Below are 15,426 nucleotides of genomic sequence, written 5' to 3' on the forward strand. Positions count from 1 at the left end.
ACTTAAAAATCGAGACTTGCCCAAAAATAGATGTATATACATATATATATATATATATTATAACATAACTTAAGACTTCTTACCAGTTTTAAAATAGTGGCATTAAGCGCAAAACAGAATATTGTTAAGAAGATGCCTGTCTCCTACAGAAACAGATAGTCAAACTTTATTATTTTGGTTGTTTGCTCCGTTGCACTCCACCACAAAAGAGGTTCTGGCTCTCTTTATTTCTTTGGACTCAAGAGCTATCACACAAAGTAAGTTGGTGGTGGGTTTTGCTTTCATTTCATTTTGTTTTTCTTTGTGTGTGTGCTTTATTTCTGTGGACTCATGGCCATTTTGTGCTCCTGCATGCTACAGTATTGTTATTAATACTTTAGACTAGATTAAGTTAATGTTATAGACAGTATAATGAAGTCATTGAATGTGTACTAGAATTAGATTCAAATTAATGAAAGCAATGGTTCTTACTCTCTATTTTCCATCAGATGATTCTAATTAACACCATGACACTAAGTGCTAGTCTCACCCCTTAGCTTGTTTGCCTCCCCTCTTACTAGGCCAAAGTTTGTCATGCAGCAAAGGAGTTTTCATAGCTCATAGATTTCTGTATTAGTTTGTGGCTTCCCAGATGGCAGTGTTAATGTTGAATGTTTAGACTTAGTTTGATGTTTACATCCATCTGGAAAGGAATGCATTTGTTTGCGTTGCATGTTCACTTCAGTTTTATGCTCGATTAATAACTTGAGAACAAAAATGATTAAACCTAATAAAAGTTGTGAGTTTTTTTTTGTTTTTTTTTTTAAAAAAAGGACATTTGTTTGCTTAAGTTATTTTCAATGAAACAAAAAAAAAACTGACAAACTTTTAAAATTTGATTGTATTTAAGAATTGATTATACATTGCTCTTTTTTTTTCTGATGACAGTTTTTGTTTTCTTGTGTAGGAACCAAGGAAAGTACACCAGAAGAGTTAATCAACTCAGGTGGGATAGTTCCTCAAGAGGAGGAAAGTTTGCAAGAGAAAGGAAGGAGTCTGACATAGATCTTGCTACTTTAGAAGTCCTGAAAATGTAAACTGTTTACAGTGTGGATTGTTTTATTACCTGACTTTCTCGAAGACGTGTTTGGGACCAACCTGTGCTATTGTCTCATTCCACATTTGTTTCTGTGAAATCCAGGTCTACAGTTATAGTTGTTTTTTTTCCAAATATAATTAGCCCTATGACTAGCAACTGTTGTCTGTGCTGTGACCATTTAGTTTGTCCAATGTTTAAGAAATCCATTTAATGTGTCCCAATATACTTCAGACAATCCACATTGTTAGGCCCCAAACAAAAGACATTGTTGATCTACTTGAACTTCATCTATTAGGTCATGCTCATGTCTGCTTCATCCCTTTTAACAATAGCCATTTCAGAAAGTATTATTTTTTGTTCATTCATTTATATTTTGTACTCAGTTGAAATTTGGTTTTTCTTTTCAACCATTTCCACAGACATTGTTTATAATTCATAATACTTGAATCCATTTTTTGTTGACCATTTTAAGTGTTCATTTTTTTTACCCTTCACATTTTTCTTTGGTGTATATTTTTGTCAAGAGTTTACATTTTGTTGTGTTTGAATGCATTCCATTTTAAAATAACCATGTGTGTATCATTTATTTGATTTATTAGACAGAATGGCATCATGTTGTTATTGTTCCTATTCTTTTTATTAGTAGAAACTTTTTACATGAGTCAAACCTTCTATTCCATGCACATTATAAGATACTTATAAAACACTAAGTGTGCAATAAAAATGATAAACTATTAACTGTAGCATATTTTAAAAAATTCTTTACTTCTGGTAAATAGCAAAAATATGAAATTGGTTAAACATTTTTCAATCAAATGCTTGGCCTCCTATTATGTCAAAGAGATTGGCAAACAAAATAAAACGTTGCTTAAATTAGTCAGACTGTGAGATAACTATTTTTTTCTCAATAATATTGTTTAACTATTGTAATGCTTTCACCGTTACTTTGTGAACTTGTACTTGGAATTTAAAATGCAAGTTGTGATAGCATTAAAAGAAGTCCAGAAACAGACAAACAAAATCAGTTCAGAAATAGAATGATGACAGCATTGTCTTAAACTTTTGATCAAACTGATTTTAAAAACAAATGCTTGCAAAGTAAACTAATTCAATCAATTTAGCTTGTCTTGTCAAATCATACTGATCTCTACGCAATTAATGATTTGTTTCTATGATTATTTGGATTACTTTATTAAGCCTTTAATGTATCTTATTTAAAAGCAAACATTTGAACAAAATAAAACCATTTTATTTGAGCTCTGATAAATAGTTAATAAACTTAATCTTTCTTCACTCATAATAAGTTACTTTGATTTATAATTCACTTTGTTTGTTCACTCTTGCAAGAAAGAGTTTCCATCTAAGTATATTTGTTAGAGTAGTTGTTAATGAGAGACATTTAGTGACCCAAGTGTTTTATGTGCCACAGTTAGCTTCCACCTAGAGTTGGAATTGGACTAAAGAACAATCTGAAAGTACTAAGGACTTTTATTTGTACTGTATCATGCTGGCTATGGTAAATCTAATTCTTATGTCAGTTATAAGAGTGGTTTGGAATGCAAGTTTCTATTACATCTTGCTTTATTGTAACCATTTTTTTTTTAATGTGAATAAAGTTTTATTGTCAAAAATCCTTTTATTTTAAATTACTTTTTTTTCTTCTTAATCCTACAGAGACGTTAGAACTACCTATCATAGTAATGGGAAGTTATATTTATGAAGTAACTATTGAAGAAAATTAAATATTTCATAAACAACAAAAAACAACACTCTCCTTTATCTAATAATGCTTTTAATACAGGTTGTAGGAAAGTCATATCCAAGGAAAAGGTGATTTCATATTACATCTGTGGTACTTTGTTCTTAGTTTTATAGTAATTATCCACAACTTCTTCCATGCTTTCTTTTTTTACTTTAGAAATAATGATTATTATAGTAAACTGTCACTACCAGTACAAAGAATAACTATAAATAGCTAGCTATTTTTTGTTTCTGTTGTATAGAATATAGATGTGTGTTGATAAGCAATGTATTTTGTGCACTTTAAACTCAGTTTCTAAGCCCTTTCACTTCTAGCACTAAGTAATATTTTAATTCTCTTTAATATAGCATCCTTGACAATGTTTACCTATTTCAAAGTCTTTCCCTATCTTCCTTATTTTATTAGATGTTTCTTTATATATATAGTTCGTCCAGCATGGTTCGATGATGACCACTTTGTCATCCAGGGGGCTGAGGGCTTTGCACTGGGGTTTTATGCCTCCTCATGTGGCTGGTGAGACCTATGTGAGCCCGGAATGTTCGGCCCCACACTGGGCAGGTTATTCCAGCTTGAGCTAGTGTCGTTTGCCTTGCTTTTCTTCTCTGGGTTTTTTCTTCTGCCAGCGTTGTTCTTTTTTCCTCAGCAACCTGTGCGCCAGTTTTCACAGCGTGACGCCATGATGCTCTGTCATGTGCCTCTGTCTCCCAGGTGCCTGGGTCTGTGCTGAACGCCTTCAGAGAAGCTTTGAGGGTGTCCCTGAAGCGCTTTCTTTGACCACCTTGCGAGCGCTTTCCTTCGCTTAGTTGGCCAAACAAGAGTCGTTTAGGGAGGCAGTGGTCTTTCATTCTGTAGGCGTGACTTGCCCATCGCAGCTGGGACTGCATCAGGATTGTGTGGATGCTTTGCAGGCACGCTCTTCGAAGGACTTCAGTATCTGGTATTTTGTCTTGCCATTTGACATTTAGTATTTTTCTCAGACATGTCATGTGGAAGTGGTTCAGTTTCTTTGCATGTTTGCTGTACACTGTTCATGTTTCTGAGGCATAGAGCAATGTGGGGAGGATGGCGGCTCTATAGACCCCTAGCCTTGTGTTTGTGGTGATACCACGTCTGTTCCAGACATTTTTAGACAGTCTGCCATAGGATGCACTGGCCTTGGCGATACGCAGGTCGATTTCACTATCGATTTTTCTGTTTCTGAAGAATGTGCTGCCAAGATATGTGAATTTGTCCACTGCGTTTATATCCTGTCCATTTATAGTGATGCTTGGATCCGAGTAGGCTTTCACAGGAGCAGGTAGATATAAGACTTCAGTCTTGTTTGTATTAATGGTAAGGCCAAAGTCTGAGCATGCTTTTGAGAAGTCACTGACGATGCTCTGATCGTTTTCAGAGCAGGCATTTAGGGCACAGTCGTCAGCAAATAGCAAGTCTCTGATTTCTGCTGCATTTGTTTTTGATTTTGCTTTAAGCCGCCTCGGGTTGAATAGGCCACCATCAAATCTGTATGATATATTCATCCCGTTGTTTTCTCTATTTGTGAATGCATCTGTCAGCATAGCGGAGAACATGATACTGAACAGTGTAGGTGCTAGGACACAGCCTTGTTTTACCCATTTGATATTTCGAAGGGCTCTGATGGTTCTCCACTTTCTTGGACACGGTTTTTCTTTAAGGTGATATCCTAATATTTCTTCATATGGCTTTCTTTTTTTCTAAGTTACTGTATTTTATTGCTTAATTAATGTAAAGCGGATCTTTAAAATCGATAACCAAACAAAGAGGAAAACACAGTTTTGAATGTTGCCCTAGTGTTGGTTTCTGCTGCATTATCAATCATCTGTGTAATCATCATTCACTGTAATAAGCTTTAAAATGTCAACGCAGTTTTGGTTCTTATTAAAGTATTACAATATATTACACTGAATCTATAAAGTGCAATGATAATGGAATGTTTCGACTGGAAAGGTTTGATAGATACCCCTAACAGGAAACTGTTAGTAAATTACATTTTCCCTTAGGTGTCACGACATGGCCTAAATTGTGCCGATGTGCCTCAAATCAAAAAAACCCTTAGGTGTACCAGATGATAAGTGACAAAGAAACATACAAAGGTGTGATTCAGTCACTGAACAACCTCTACATTCAATCCATGAATGAGGGTATAAGTTGACCACATATAGACAGTTTTTCTGCAAAAACTTTCTATCCAAGGATTGCAACTTAACAGCATTGACTGGAGCAGCATCATGAAAAGTCCATATGTGATGTATTCATCACAGGACTCACTTTACTAATAGCATTTGAAAACATCACCTCAAGAAAACCTCTAAAGTTAAAGGATGCGATTGAAGAAGTTGGAGTACCTGAGTACTATCAACATTTATTGTTAGAGTCACATCCAGAAATCACCTGTGGAGCTAATATAAATGGTGTAAGAGAACACTGCTGATTCTTCTGCTTCTCAGTCTCCGGATGTACAAGCCTCAAGTTAAGTACTTGCAGTATCTAGCAAGTGTTACTTCTGCTGCAGAGGAAAACATCCCTTGCACATGAGCCTTATGTAACAACACATGTTGCCAGAAGTATCAAATGGCTGATAAAAACTGGCTTCTACTCGTTTGTCTCAAGGCAATATTTTTGCAAATACTCAACTCAAAGATAAAATAATAAACTGTCACTGCTAGATGTGTTCAGATTTAATTCTCAGTTTAGATTTCATAAGCCTACACAAGAATATACACAATACCATTCAGTGAAGAGACCACCTCTGTTAGTAGGTACTCTTACACCTGCTTAAGTAGATGCACCCTAACCCAAGCTGATTATTCTCTTCTAATATAAAATAATCAGTTCAGTACATTGTGAGAACTAGCTTAAATGTCAAAGAAATTTGATTATTGTTGTCAGGTAATGACACAAAAAGTTGTGGCGCCTAAAGAAAAATGGAAGCTTAGAAAAAATGTATATAAATATTTTATTCTGTTTAGCTAGGGACTGCATCACCAAAAGAGAAAAACATAAATTACCCATAGTATTAATAAAAATTTTATAACACGCAAAATACCAGTATAAACAATCCTTTTTTTTTTTAATTAAAAAAAAGCTTATCTAAGAGAAAGAACTCAGCACTTATAACTATAGCGCTCAATAATGTAGAAGCTATTTCTCTTATTCTGTATGAAACAAAATAATTGACTAATTGTTACATTTTTTAAAATTGCGTCATGTTTTGTTAGGTACAATAAATAATTGTGTAGTTTCAACTTGATCCTAGAATAGGAGTGGGCGAAATAATATTTTCAATTATTTAACCCTACATAACAGCTGTATCTGTGAATACTGAAGGAAACAAAATAATTAATTATCAGTCATAAATTGACTCATTGGTTATTTTTTCATATTGATTCCTGACTTGTCTTACAGTCTATGCCAATGAATAACTGTGCAAAGTTTTAACTTGATCTGAGAATGGGTGTGGAAGAAATAGCCTGTACAAAATTTTTACCAGAATGATTTGACATAAACTTTGTAAAAAATAAAAAAAACAAACTGTTTGATGGGCAAGATTATTGATTATACCACAACATGATACTTAAACTGTGTAAATCCCAACAGCAATGTTTTACCTAACAACCAAAAAATATGGCAAGTCGAAATGATTGAAAATAGCGTAATAGTGTATGCCTTTATACAGAAGAAAATCTGTTCTTTAAACAACTCTTTTCATGTTATGTGTCCTTAAGATTTGTCTTTAGAATTCAGGAATTAAAATTTTCTGTTGTACTTTTCTGTGTAGTTTGAATTATATTAAAGCATGTGACCTCCATTGGGAACAAAACTTACACATGATCTATTACAGAATTGAATGAATGATCATTTGCTTTTGACAGATGGATGGTTCTGTTGAATAGAATCGGTTGTGAAATCTTTTCCTGTTAAGACTAATGACCTTTTCCCAGGCATTATTTTATCATAAAATGTTTCGTTTTAATTGACACATGAACTGGATGTCACATTGTGTTGAAAGTTATGTTCAAAGTTTGAATGAGATTCTAGACTGTATTCAAAACATGGATAATATAAGTCTCTCAAGGAACATCTTTATTAGTTGCTACCTGTGTCTTGGTTCCTGCTACATTCCTATAAATGTTGGTACATTCTTGCAAATATTGTCATGTATTACATTTGTACAGTAGCATTTTGAAATGTTATTAATTAAGTAGGAATCAATAGTAGCATAAATGCTAAAGAGTGGGTCATTCAATAACCTCCATATTTTCTGATACCAATTTTATTCAGTGATTTTCAACCCGAATTCATTCAACAATCAGCCACAATATCAAATTAAATGTATATATAAGATCCTAAGTAAATTTTTTCTATTCTGTGCGTCAGGTGTAGAAGATTTTGCATTTACAGTATAAAATATCTCTTTGCCACTACACTATGATAACATTTATGATATTAATAACAATGGCATTATCTTAGATAATTTAATTTGGTGATAAATGTATGCAGTCTCTATAAGCTGTATCTCTTATCTAGATCAAATTGTGTTATTTTTAGCAGCTCTGGCATAACAAACAGCTGTCATAGATTGATATTGCTCTCAAAAAATGTGTTTAAAGTTTGTGTTTCGTCAATATTGACACAAACTTCATATAAAGAGAAACATCAGGACTAGTGCTAGCAAAAATTATATTTAAGAAGCTCTAACAATAAATTATATCCATTCACTTTTTTTTAATATCTAGAACGTGAAATTAATGGAGAGAAAGAGATTTGGCAACATAAGTCTAAATCAGGGAAAGCTAAAAAACTCAAAACTTCTGGTGGTAAGTATTTATAACTAAAGTTAGGGTTGGTTTTAGTTAGGTAGGCATGTAGCTTTTAGTGAACACTTTAGTGTTTGGTTTTCACCTCTGGCACAAGTCAAGGCATCATCTTTTTTTTTTAATACTATTTTTAGAATTATTAGGTGACCACATCAGACAGCTGTCCATTGCATTCATTTGATTGATTGGACAGTAAAGAAAAATCGAAAGAGTTGTAAAGATATCAATTTATAGATTTAGTCAGATATACATTTCAGAAAGCTTTAGGTTTTAGGACACAAACTTTTGAAGTTGGCTGTTGCTTACTAATAAGGCATTGTCTTTGATTCCAAATAGTAAGGATGAGTGCAGTGTTTCAGACTGTGCAAGCCAAACTAGACTAAGATGTATACTCACATACTGGCTTACAACACCAGCCAGGAAAGCCAATGACTTGGTCACGACATGGCCTAAATTGTGCCGATGTGCCAAAAAACCCAAACCCAATGACTAGGCATAATTTAAGTCATTGATTAACACGCATGACTAGATTGACCTAGAAACATGCGAAGGACATAATCATGTTCTTTTTTGAAGTAATGTCTTTATTTCATAACATAACTTATAAGTTGAATATTATCATTTTTAAATTAAATTCATACACTTGTTAATATATCACTTACAATGTTGTCATCTAATTTTTTACATTTTTTAAATGACTTCATTTACCAGAAGTCTAAGTATTTGTTTACTTTGTGTTTGTCTAAATAATTGTTATTATTTATCATTATTTCAAGCTTTTTAAATTAAATTCATACACTTGCCCATATATCACTGACAATGTTGTCATCTCATTTTTTTACATTTCTTAAATGATTTCATTCGTTTACTTTTTGTTTATCTAAATAATTGTTATCATTATTTCAAGCTTCTCCCAGCAAAAGGGAGAAAATAGACAAGGGAGATAAGAACTCTAGAAAGTTTCTGTGTGACGTCTGCAACAAGGCCTTCAAGCAACGCCACCATCTAACTGAACACAAACGCCTGCACAGTGGCGAGAAACCGTTCCGCTGCACCTACTGCGATAAGAGGTTCTCACACTCTGGCTCCTATAGCCAGCACATGAAGTACAGATGTAAAGTGATTGAGGCGTTGACTCCTAAAGAAGATGAGGATGGTTTAGGAGAGCAAAGCTCATAACTCAGTCAACCACACAATAATTGTATCAATAATAATTTTATTTTTTTTTCATGCTGGAATAACTTAAGCTTTTTGTTTAGTAAGCAAAGAACTTGTCCCATAAGTATAATAAGCAAATAGTATAGAGCAGATAACTAAACAAAAATTGTTACATAGTAAAAACAAAAAAAGAAATGTTTATAACATATTAATATATAGATTTATCTTATGACAAGAAAGGATGGTTGAGTGGTAAAACAGTGTGCAGCTAATTTCTGTTTCAAATCCCAGTAAGCTTTGTTTTATTTGACAATGGGGAAGAGCAGACTGATGCCAAAACTGAAGCCTTTAGTCTATCTGGATTCCGTCAGAATCCATGGCAACTAAAAAGTTTGTTAAGTTCCCCTTTCAGACTATATGGTCTTTAGGGCAGATTGATGTAAAGATCATCTGTTTCTGTGGTCCATGATTTATGAGGATGTAAGCACAATGACCAACTGCCTTTACTTTTCCCCAACTAATGTCAGGTACTCATTAGAGCTGGGTGGACTCAGAGGCGCCTTAATGATCACGATATTAAAAACCCCAGTCTTTACTAAGATTTGAACTCCTGACCCTCCAGTTTGGCAGCCAAGTGCTTTACCACTCAGCCAACATGCCTCTTGCAAATAGAAAAGTTTAAACTTTTATTAATTTAATATGTAATAGTTAGTAGCTCTTTGTCTAGCCCATGCAAAAATAGTGAAAGCCAGATACAAAATAAATACTCAAAAACAGTCTAGTATCCAGCTTTATCATATTATAGCTTTACCAACTGTTGGCCCTTCTGATAACCTTTATTGCATAACATATTGTGGACCTAAAAAATATCTAATAATTGATTACTCATTATCTCATTCTGTTCTTTTGTTCTGTACATTAAACAATCTTCATCTGGGTGATGACCTAAAAGCTCTATAAAACCTAATTAAAAACTGTTGGAGCTCTTCTTCTTTCTTTTAATTCTATTTCAGTTTGTGCTTTTTTTTCTATTTTCAACACACATATCATGTTAGTCCATCAATCCTGTGAAGAGTCATAACCACATAATTTATACCAAATCATTTCCATGAAGATTATAGAGATGACCACATAATGTGAAAATGTTCTGTGCCAGTAGCCACATTATTTATACTTTTACATTTTAAAAGATTGATTTTATGACAGCCACTTTCTCCTTGATAGCCTTTGAGTGTCTTTTACTTAGAAACTTGCTATCAGAAGTGAACTTTTACAAATATCTTTTAAGTTTATGGCATCCAAATGAAAATTGTTAATCAAAACTAATAGAGTGATCATTTTAAAACATGTATTTTAACATTGTTTTATGGCAGCCACTGAAATGATAATGGAATTCAGTCATGTTGAGGTCATTTGTTTGTGTCTTTGTGGTCGAAGGAACTGATATTCCACTTTTGAAAGTAAAGCTCTAAGCATTTTGATGAGCCAATTAAAATGTTATTCTCACTTTATAATATTTCTAATCATCCTTCTAACATTGCTAGTTTCATACATGAAATTTCTAACATTAAGACAGAATTTTTAGTTATTGTAGGCTGTGTGTGTAATTAGCATGGAGAGTGTTTGCATTGAATTTGTTCAAATACATTTTACCTGTACATATAATACTTTCTGTATACTTTTATAGTTTTTACAATTGTGCATTTTTATCATTTGTAATTCTTTCATAGTTATTTTCTCAGCCAAAACCTTGCGACCCTAAACCTATCATTTCAATCATGGTTACGTAAAGTTCCACAAATCAAAGATAATAGAGACAATTTTTTACTAATTCAGAAGTAATTTTTAAGATAATTCTTTTTAAATCTAAAAATAATAAGCAGCAGTTCTGAAAATGTGTTTCAATCCTTATCTTATCTAGTCTTGCATGTATAATTTAACTGCATGAAACAAACTAGTTTTTGTTTTTTTTGTTTTTTCCTGTTAATGTTTTTCTGTTTTTCAATGAAATTGTTTAATTATACATGTAGAAATTCATTTGTGTATAAGCCAGTTTTTTTGTGTTTTTTTTTTTGTGAATCTCATTTTTTTGGTTGTGCCTATTAGTGACATCAATTTTTGCATAGAATTGTGCATAATTAGTTATTTTTGTACTGTGACTTAGAAGAATTCATCTAATGTCATAATGACATTGACACTGTAAACTAAACTATCAAATGTTGGTTGATGAACTATCCTTCAGTTTTAGTGACATGTGCATTGACGTTGACTGTCACATTGTGGTGTACAATTCTGTTCACTTTGTAACTTTGTCAGTTTGAGGTCATTAGACAGGCAATGTTTAGAGCTACTGCTTCAAAGTTGATGTGAAACCAAGCTTAGGCTCTAGCTCTACAATCTGGGTTGTTTTAAACTTGAAAAAAAAATAGTTAGTGATAGTCTTTAATGTGTGGCTCTGCTTATATGAAGCTCAAAAACCACTGGACTAAATTTTCACTCGATTGAACAAAAGAAGTGATAGATATAGATAACTGTCTTACATTGACATGCTATATATACATTTTCAGATTTGTAGTACAGTCAAGATGCTCTGTGCATTATTTGTGCCAAGCTATTTTTACCACATAAAAATAAATGTATATATATATATAAAATGAAAAATGGAAAGGGTAAAAGTTCCTTTTTCATTTGATGGATGTGTTATTATAAAATTTTGATTTCTTTGTTAACTAAAAAAAAAGTTTTCAACACTTTTGTTTTAAAGCCTCCGTTTTGATTGCAAACTGCATAAATTATGCATCCATCTATCTAAATGAATAAGATTGCATATTACAATAGTAAACAATTGGCCCTATGGTACTATTAGTGGTTAAGAAGTTCACGCATATGAATTCAACCTAGAATCTGAAAAGAGTTTTTAAATTTAATTTTTTTTTATACTGTTATGTTACTTTTCAGTCAGGTTGTTGAATTAGTTTCATAAAAATCTGAGGTCAATAAAAATGTATAGGAAGTGAAACGTTGGATTCAAATGTGCATGTGCTAGTAGTCCAGACTATGTTCAACACAGCTTATGTTCTTTATTCTATGCATTAATTGGTTATATATGTATGCAGAAGTGTAACCTTTATGATCTGATCTAGTCCAAAGAGTCTTTATATACACACACAAAAAAAAGTCTGATTGACTTGAGGATTGAATGTATCTTAATGAGTTTTATTCTTTTTTTGATATTAGACCTATGTGTGTATTACTAAAATACATTTACCTTGTCATAAAAATTATTACGTTATTTTTTTAATTTTTTTTGTTTTTTACAAAACCACACCTTTTGAATTTTTCATTTTTCATCTGACATTAATATTTTTATGGTTGTTAAATTTATAGTTTGTTTTTAACCTTTGTTAATATTATTTTAATATTTGTGAATATTTTTAGAAGCTACTTAAATTTTTGGAATATGTGTTTATAAATATTGTATTGAAAGGAGATGTGTTTTAAACAGTGAATGTTTTCTACATTCATTAGAACTACTATAATTATTGAATTTCATTTATATACCAAATCTGTGAATTTAAAAAATGTAATTATATTTCTTAAATTTTAATTGTTCTGTTAAATATAAGGCTATATTTAATGGTATACTATAATTAGCAGTTATGTAGAGTTGACATCTTTAAAGATAGGAACATATTGAAACTCATTAATAGCCTGCAATTAAGCAATTTTTATATTTTTTAATTTGCTGTAGTCAGTGCTTTTTTTTTTTTGTAAAAAAAAAAATAGGTGCCGGTACTCAGTGATGTAGTGCCTAACTTTTAACTACTAATAAATTAATAATAAACGTTAAAATACACGAAAAGTAATAATTTTTTCCCCACATTGAAAAAGGTGCCGGTACGCCGTACTGGTGCGTACCGGCACAAAAAAAAACACCGGCTCTAGTGCACCAAACTGGTATGTCTGTGTTTCCTGGTGGTAGTTACCTTTTCTTGGCGCTAAGTAATGTGAACTGTTAAAGTATGGCTTAGATGTATGCTGTAAATCAGTGATGCCCAAGTTAAAGCTTGCAGGCTACATCTGGGCATTTTAGGATACTGTCAGGTTCCTCTGCTTAAAGTGCATAATGTAGCATCAGAGGATTGGCTCATCAGAGGTTTGGTTCCCTGTGCTCAATCATGTTTTTATGGTGATGCAGCAATAAATAAGAATGTTGGAACTTTCTAAAAGCCCCCACCCCAGACAAAAAATATTGGATACTACTGTTGTCAAATCATTACATAGTGCCCCTTTGACTGTGTGGTCAGTGCCTTGGAGTGATTATGTGGTCAGTGCCTTAGTTTAATTTTATCACACATCAAACATATAATACAGTCTAAAAAAACAACAACAAAGTGATATTTCCTTTCAACTGCTGATTTGATATTTATAGATGTTTTTATCTACAAAGGAGTTGAACAAATTGCTTTTATATTTCTATTTGTCTTTTATATATTTCTATCTTTACAAAAAAAAGATGATGTGCCTTACAGTACTTATGAATTGGCCTATTAAATATTTGTGTAAATAATTACAGCGTGTCCTGTATTATTAAATGTCATTAACATTATATTACATGAATAAAATGTGTTTGTTTTGTGATATTCACTGTGCCTATGACAGCATTTTGTTTAAATTGGTCAAGAAAAGTCTGTAACAAAACTTATTACGTGTGGTATCTAAATAAGTTTTTCTGCAATGCCTCATTAATTAGTTCTTTGTGGCAGGTTAATTGGAGATTACTTGTTTTTCCACTGTAGATGTCAAATAAACAAATAACTTAAAAGTACTAAATAGTATGAGTCCCAACCAGGTTAGGTTTTGGTACCATGTATCCTTCTCATTATGTCTCCCTAGACTTACACTACATAAACTTTCTCAATCAGGTATCTGAATTATTCCTCCTATCTGGTTTGAATATGTCAAACTATGAATACAATACTCCCATTAAGTAATTACAGAGCTTGTAAGCTTTCACTTCCTATGTCAAGAGTTTAGAAACTTAAAGCTAAAAGATTTTTAAAATACAGTGTAGTGTAAGAAAAAATAAAATTTGCTAAATGGACCTATTAAAGAATGCACAAAGAGGCCTCATGGAACTTGTATAGAGAATCGAAAGCTTAATAAAGGCACTCAGCACACAATCATTCGGAGGCGCAGTGGCTGAGAGGTAAAGTGCTTGGCTTCTGAACTGGGGTCCCGGGTTTGAATCCTAGTGAAGACTGGGATTTTTAATTTCTGGATCTTCGGGTGCCTCTGAGTCCACCCAGCTCTAATGGGTAACTGACATTAGTTGGGGAAAAGTAAAGGCGGTTGGTTGTTGTGCTGGCCACATGAAACCTACATTAACCGTAGGCCACAGAAACAGATGACCTTTACATCATCTGCCCTATAGATCACAAGGTCTGAAAGGGGAACTTTACTTAAACACTCATTCTACAAAATTGTTATTAAATTAACTCTTCATCCCCACCCCACTTATATTTGATACTAATGGTAATGCTCTCTTTCTTGAGCAGTACAAAATAAAAAGAATGATGCCATTCACACACACTCAAACAGATTTTTTGGCACCAGTTTTATAGGCAACATACGCTATAGCCTAGGGCCCCGGCTTGCTTGGGGGCCCTCAAAAATATGGTTCCAGAGATTTGCAATCATTTTGAAGAAAGCTAAGGAAAGAAATGCCTTGTGTTGATATCAAGGCGCCCCATATCTATAAATAACTAATGGCCTCATCATGTCTAAATCCGGGTTTCATTGATACAAAGAAGACTGCATTAAATTCTAAAGTGTCTCTTTATTTATGCTTAGTTTTGCGATGGAACCAGTCCGAAATCAAGTTTAATATTAACTTAAAGATATCTGCAAGGGGCATTTCAGGACCTCGCCTATCGATGAAAATATGTGAGATAAAAACAGCTTAAGCTTGTCTCTGTTTCAAAAATGTTTCACCAGGTCAGGAATTCTTTGTGAGAGCACCATTTATGCAGATAGGCCCTACCACAAATATTTCCCAAAAGTGAACCAACTTTCTAAAATAGGCCTACATCACGTACTGAGCAGTAACCATTTCAAGATGATTGCTAAACAAACAAATTGCTTAAGAGAAACTCGTCTTTAAAAATCACCGTCATTTATAAGTTTTTTTTAAATAAGCTTTCTCACGTATCACAAACGAAGAGAGGCAGGATTAGTACAGCCATTGGACCCCACGATGACCTGCTAAGTAGTGTCAAAAAACGCAATACTACAAGGTCCTCGCAAAAGATCTTCCTTTAGGGAACAGTACCAGGAAAAAAAGAAGAAGAGGCAGACAGAGAAAGCGATTAGAAGACAACAAAGGAAAGACCTGGCCTGCTCCCATAATGGATTCTGTGCAAGACAAAAGACAAGAGAGGAATGGAGAAAGACGGTCAACAGATCTTGTGTGGTGCACCAATGGTCCAACAGACTAAGAGATATGTGAAAGTGAAGAACCAGTACCGGTATGTAGCCTATTTGATAACAGTGATGCCCAAAATACGGACGCAGTGCTATCCGGCAGGTCA

The 15,426-nt window shown here is 33.2% G+C and overlaps 1 protein-coding gene across 6 annotated transcripts in view; it reads left to right on the forward strand.

Moving 5' to 3' along the window:
* LOC106052746 (SWI/SNF-related matrix-associated actin-dependent regulator of chromatin subfamily E member 1-like) overlaps positions 1-13,483 on the forward strand; it is a 33,003-nt gene extending 19,520 nt beyond the window's left edge. For 3 of the 6 annotated variants that reach the window (XM_013208177.2, XM_013208179.2, XM_013208178.2), the window contains exons 16-17: positions 7,598-7,678; positions 8,586-13,483. In XM_013208177.2, the coding sequence (XP_013063631.1) occupies positions 7,598-7,678; positions 8,586-8,857 (353 nt within the window). In that variant the 3' untranslated portion in view covers positions 8,858-13,483. Of the gene's footprint in view, positions 1-149; positions 258-927; positions 2,712-7,597; positions 7,679-8,585 lie in introns of those variants that run through there. The other 3 variants (XM_056003635.1, XM_013208181.2, XM_013208182.2) reach the window with 3 other exon arrangements.
* Positions 13,484-15,426: the final 1,943 nt, after the last annotated feature.

This window comes from Biomphalaria glabrata, chromosome 11, assembly GCF_947242115.1.
Source record: "Biomphalaria glabrata chromosome 11, xgBioGlab47.1, whole genome shotgun sequence".
Lineage (NCBI taxonomy): Eukaryota > Metazoa > Mollusca > Gastropoda > Planorbidae > Biomphalaria > Biomphalaria glabrata.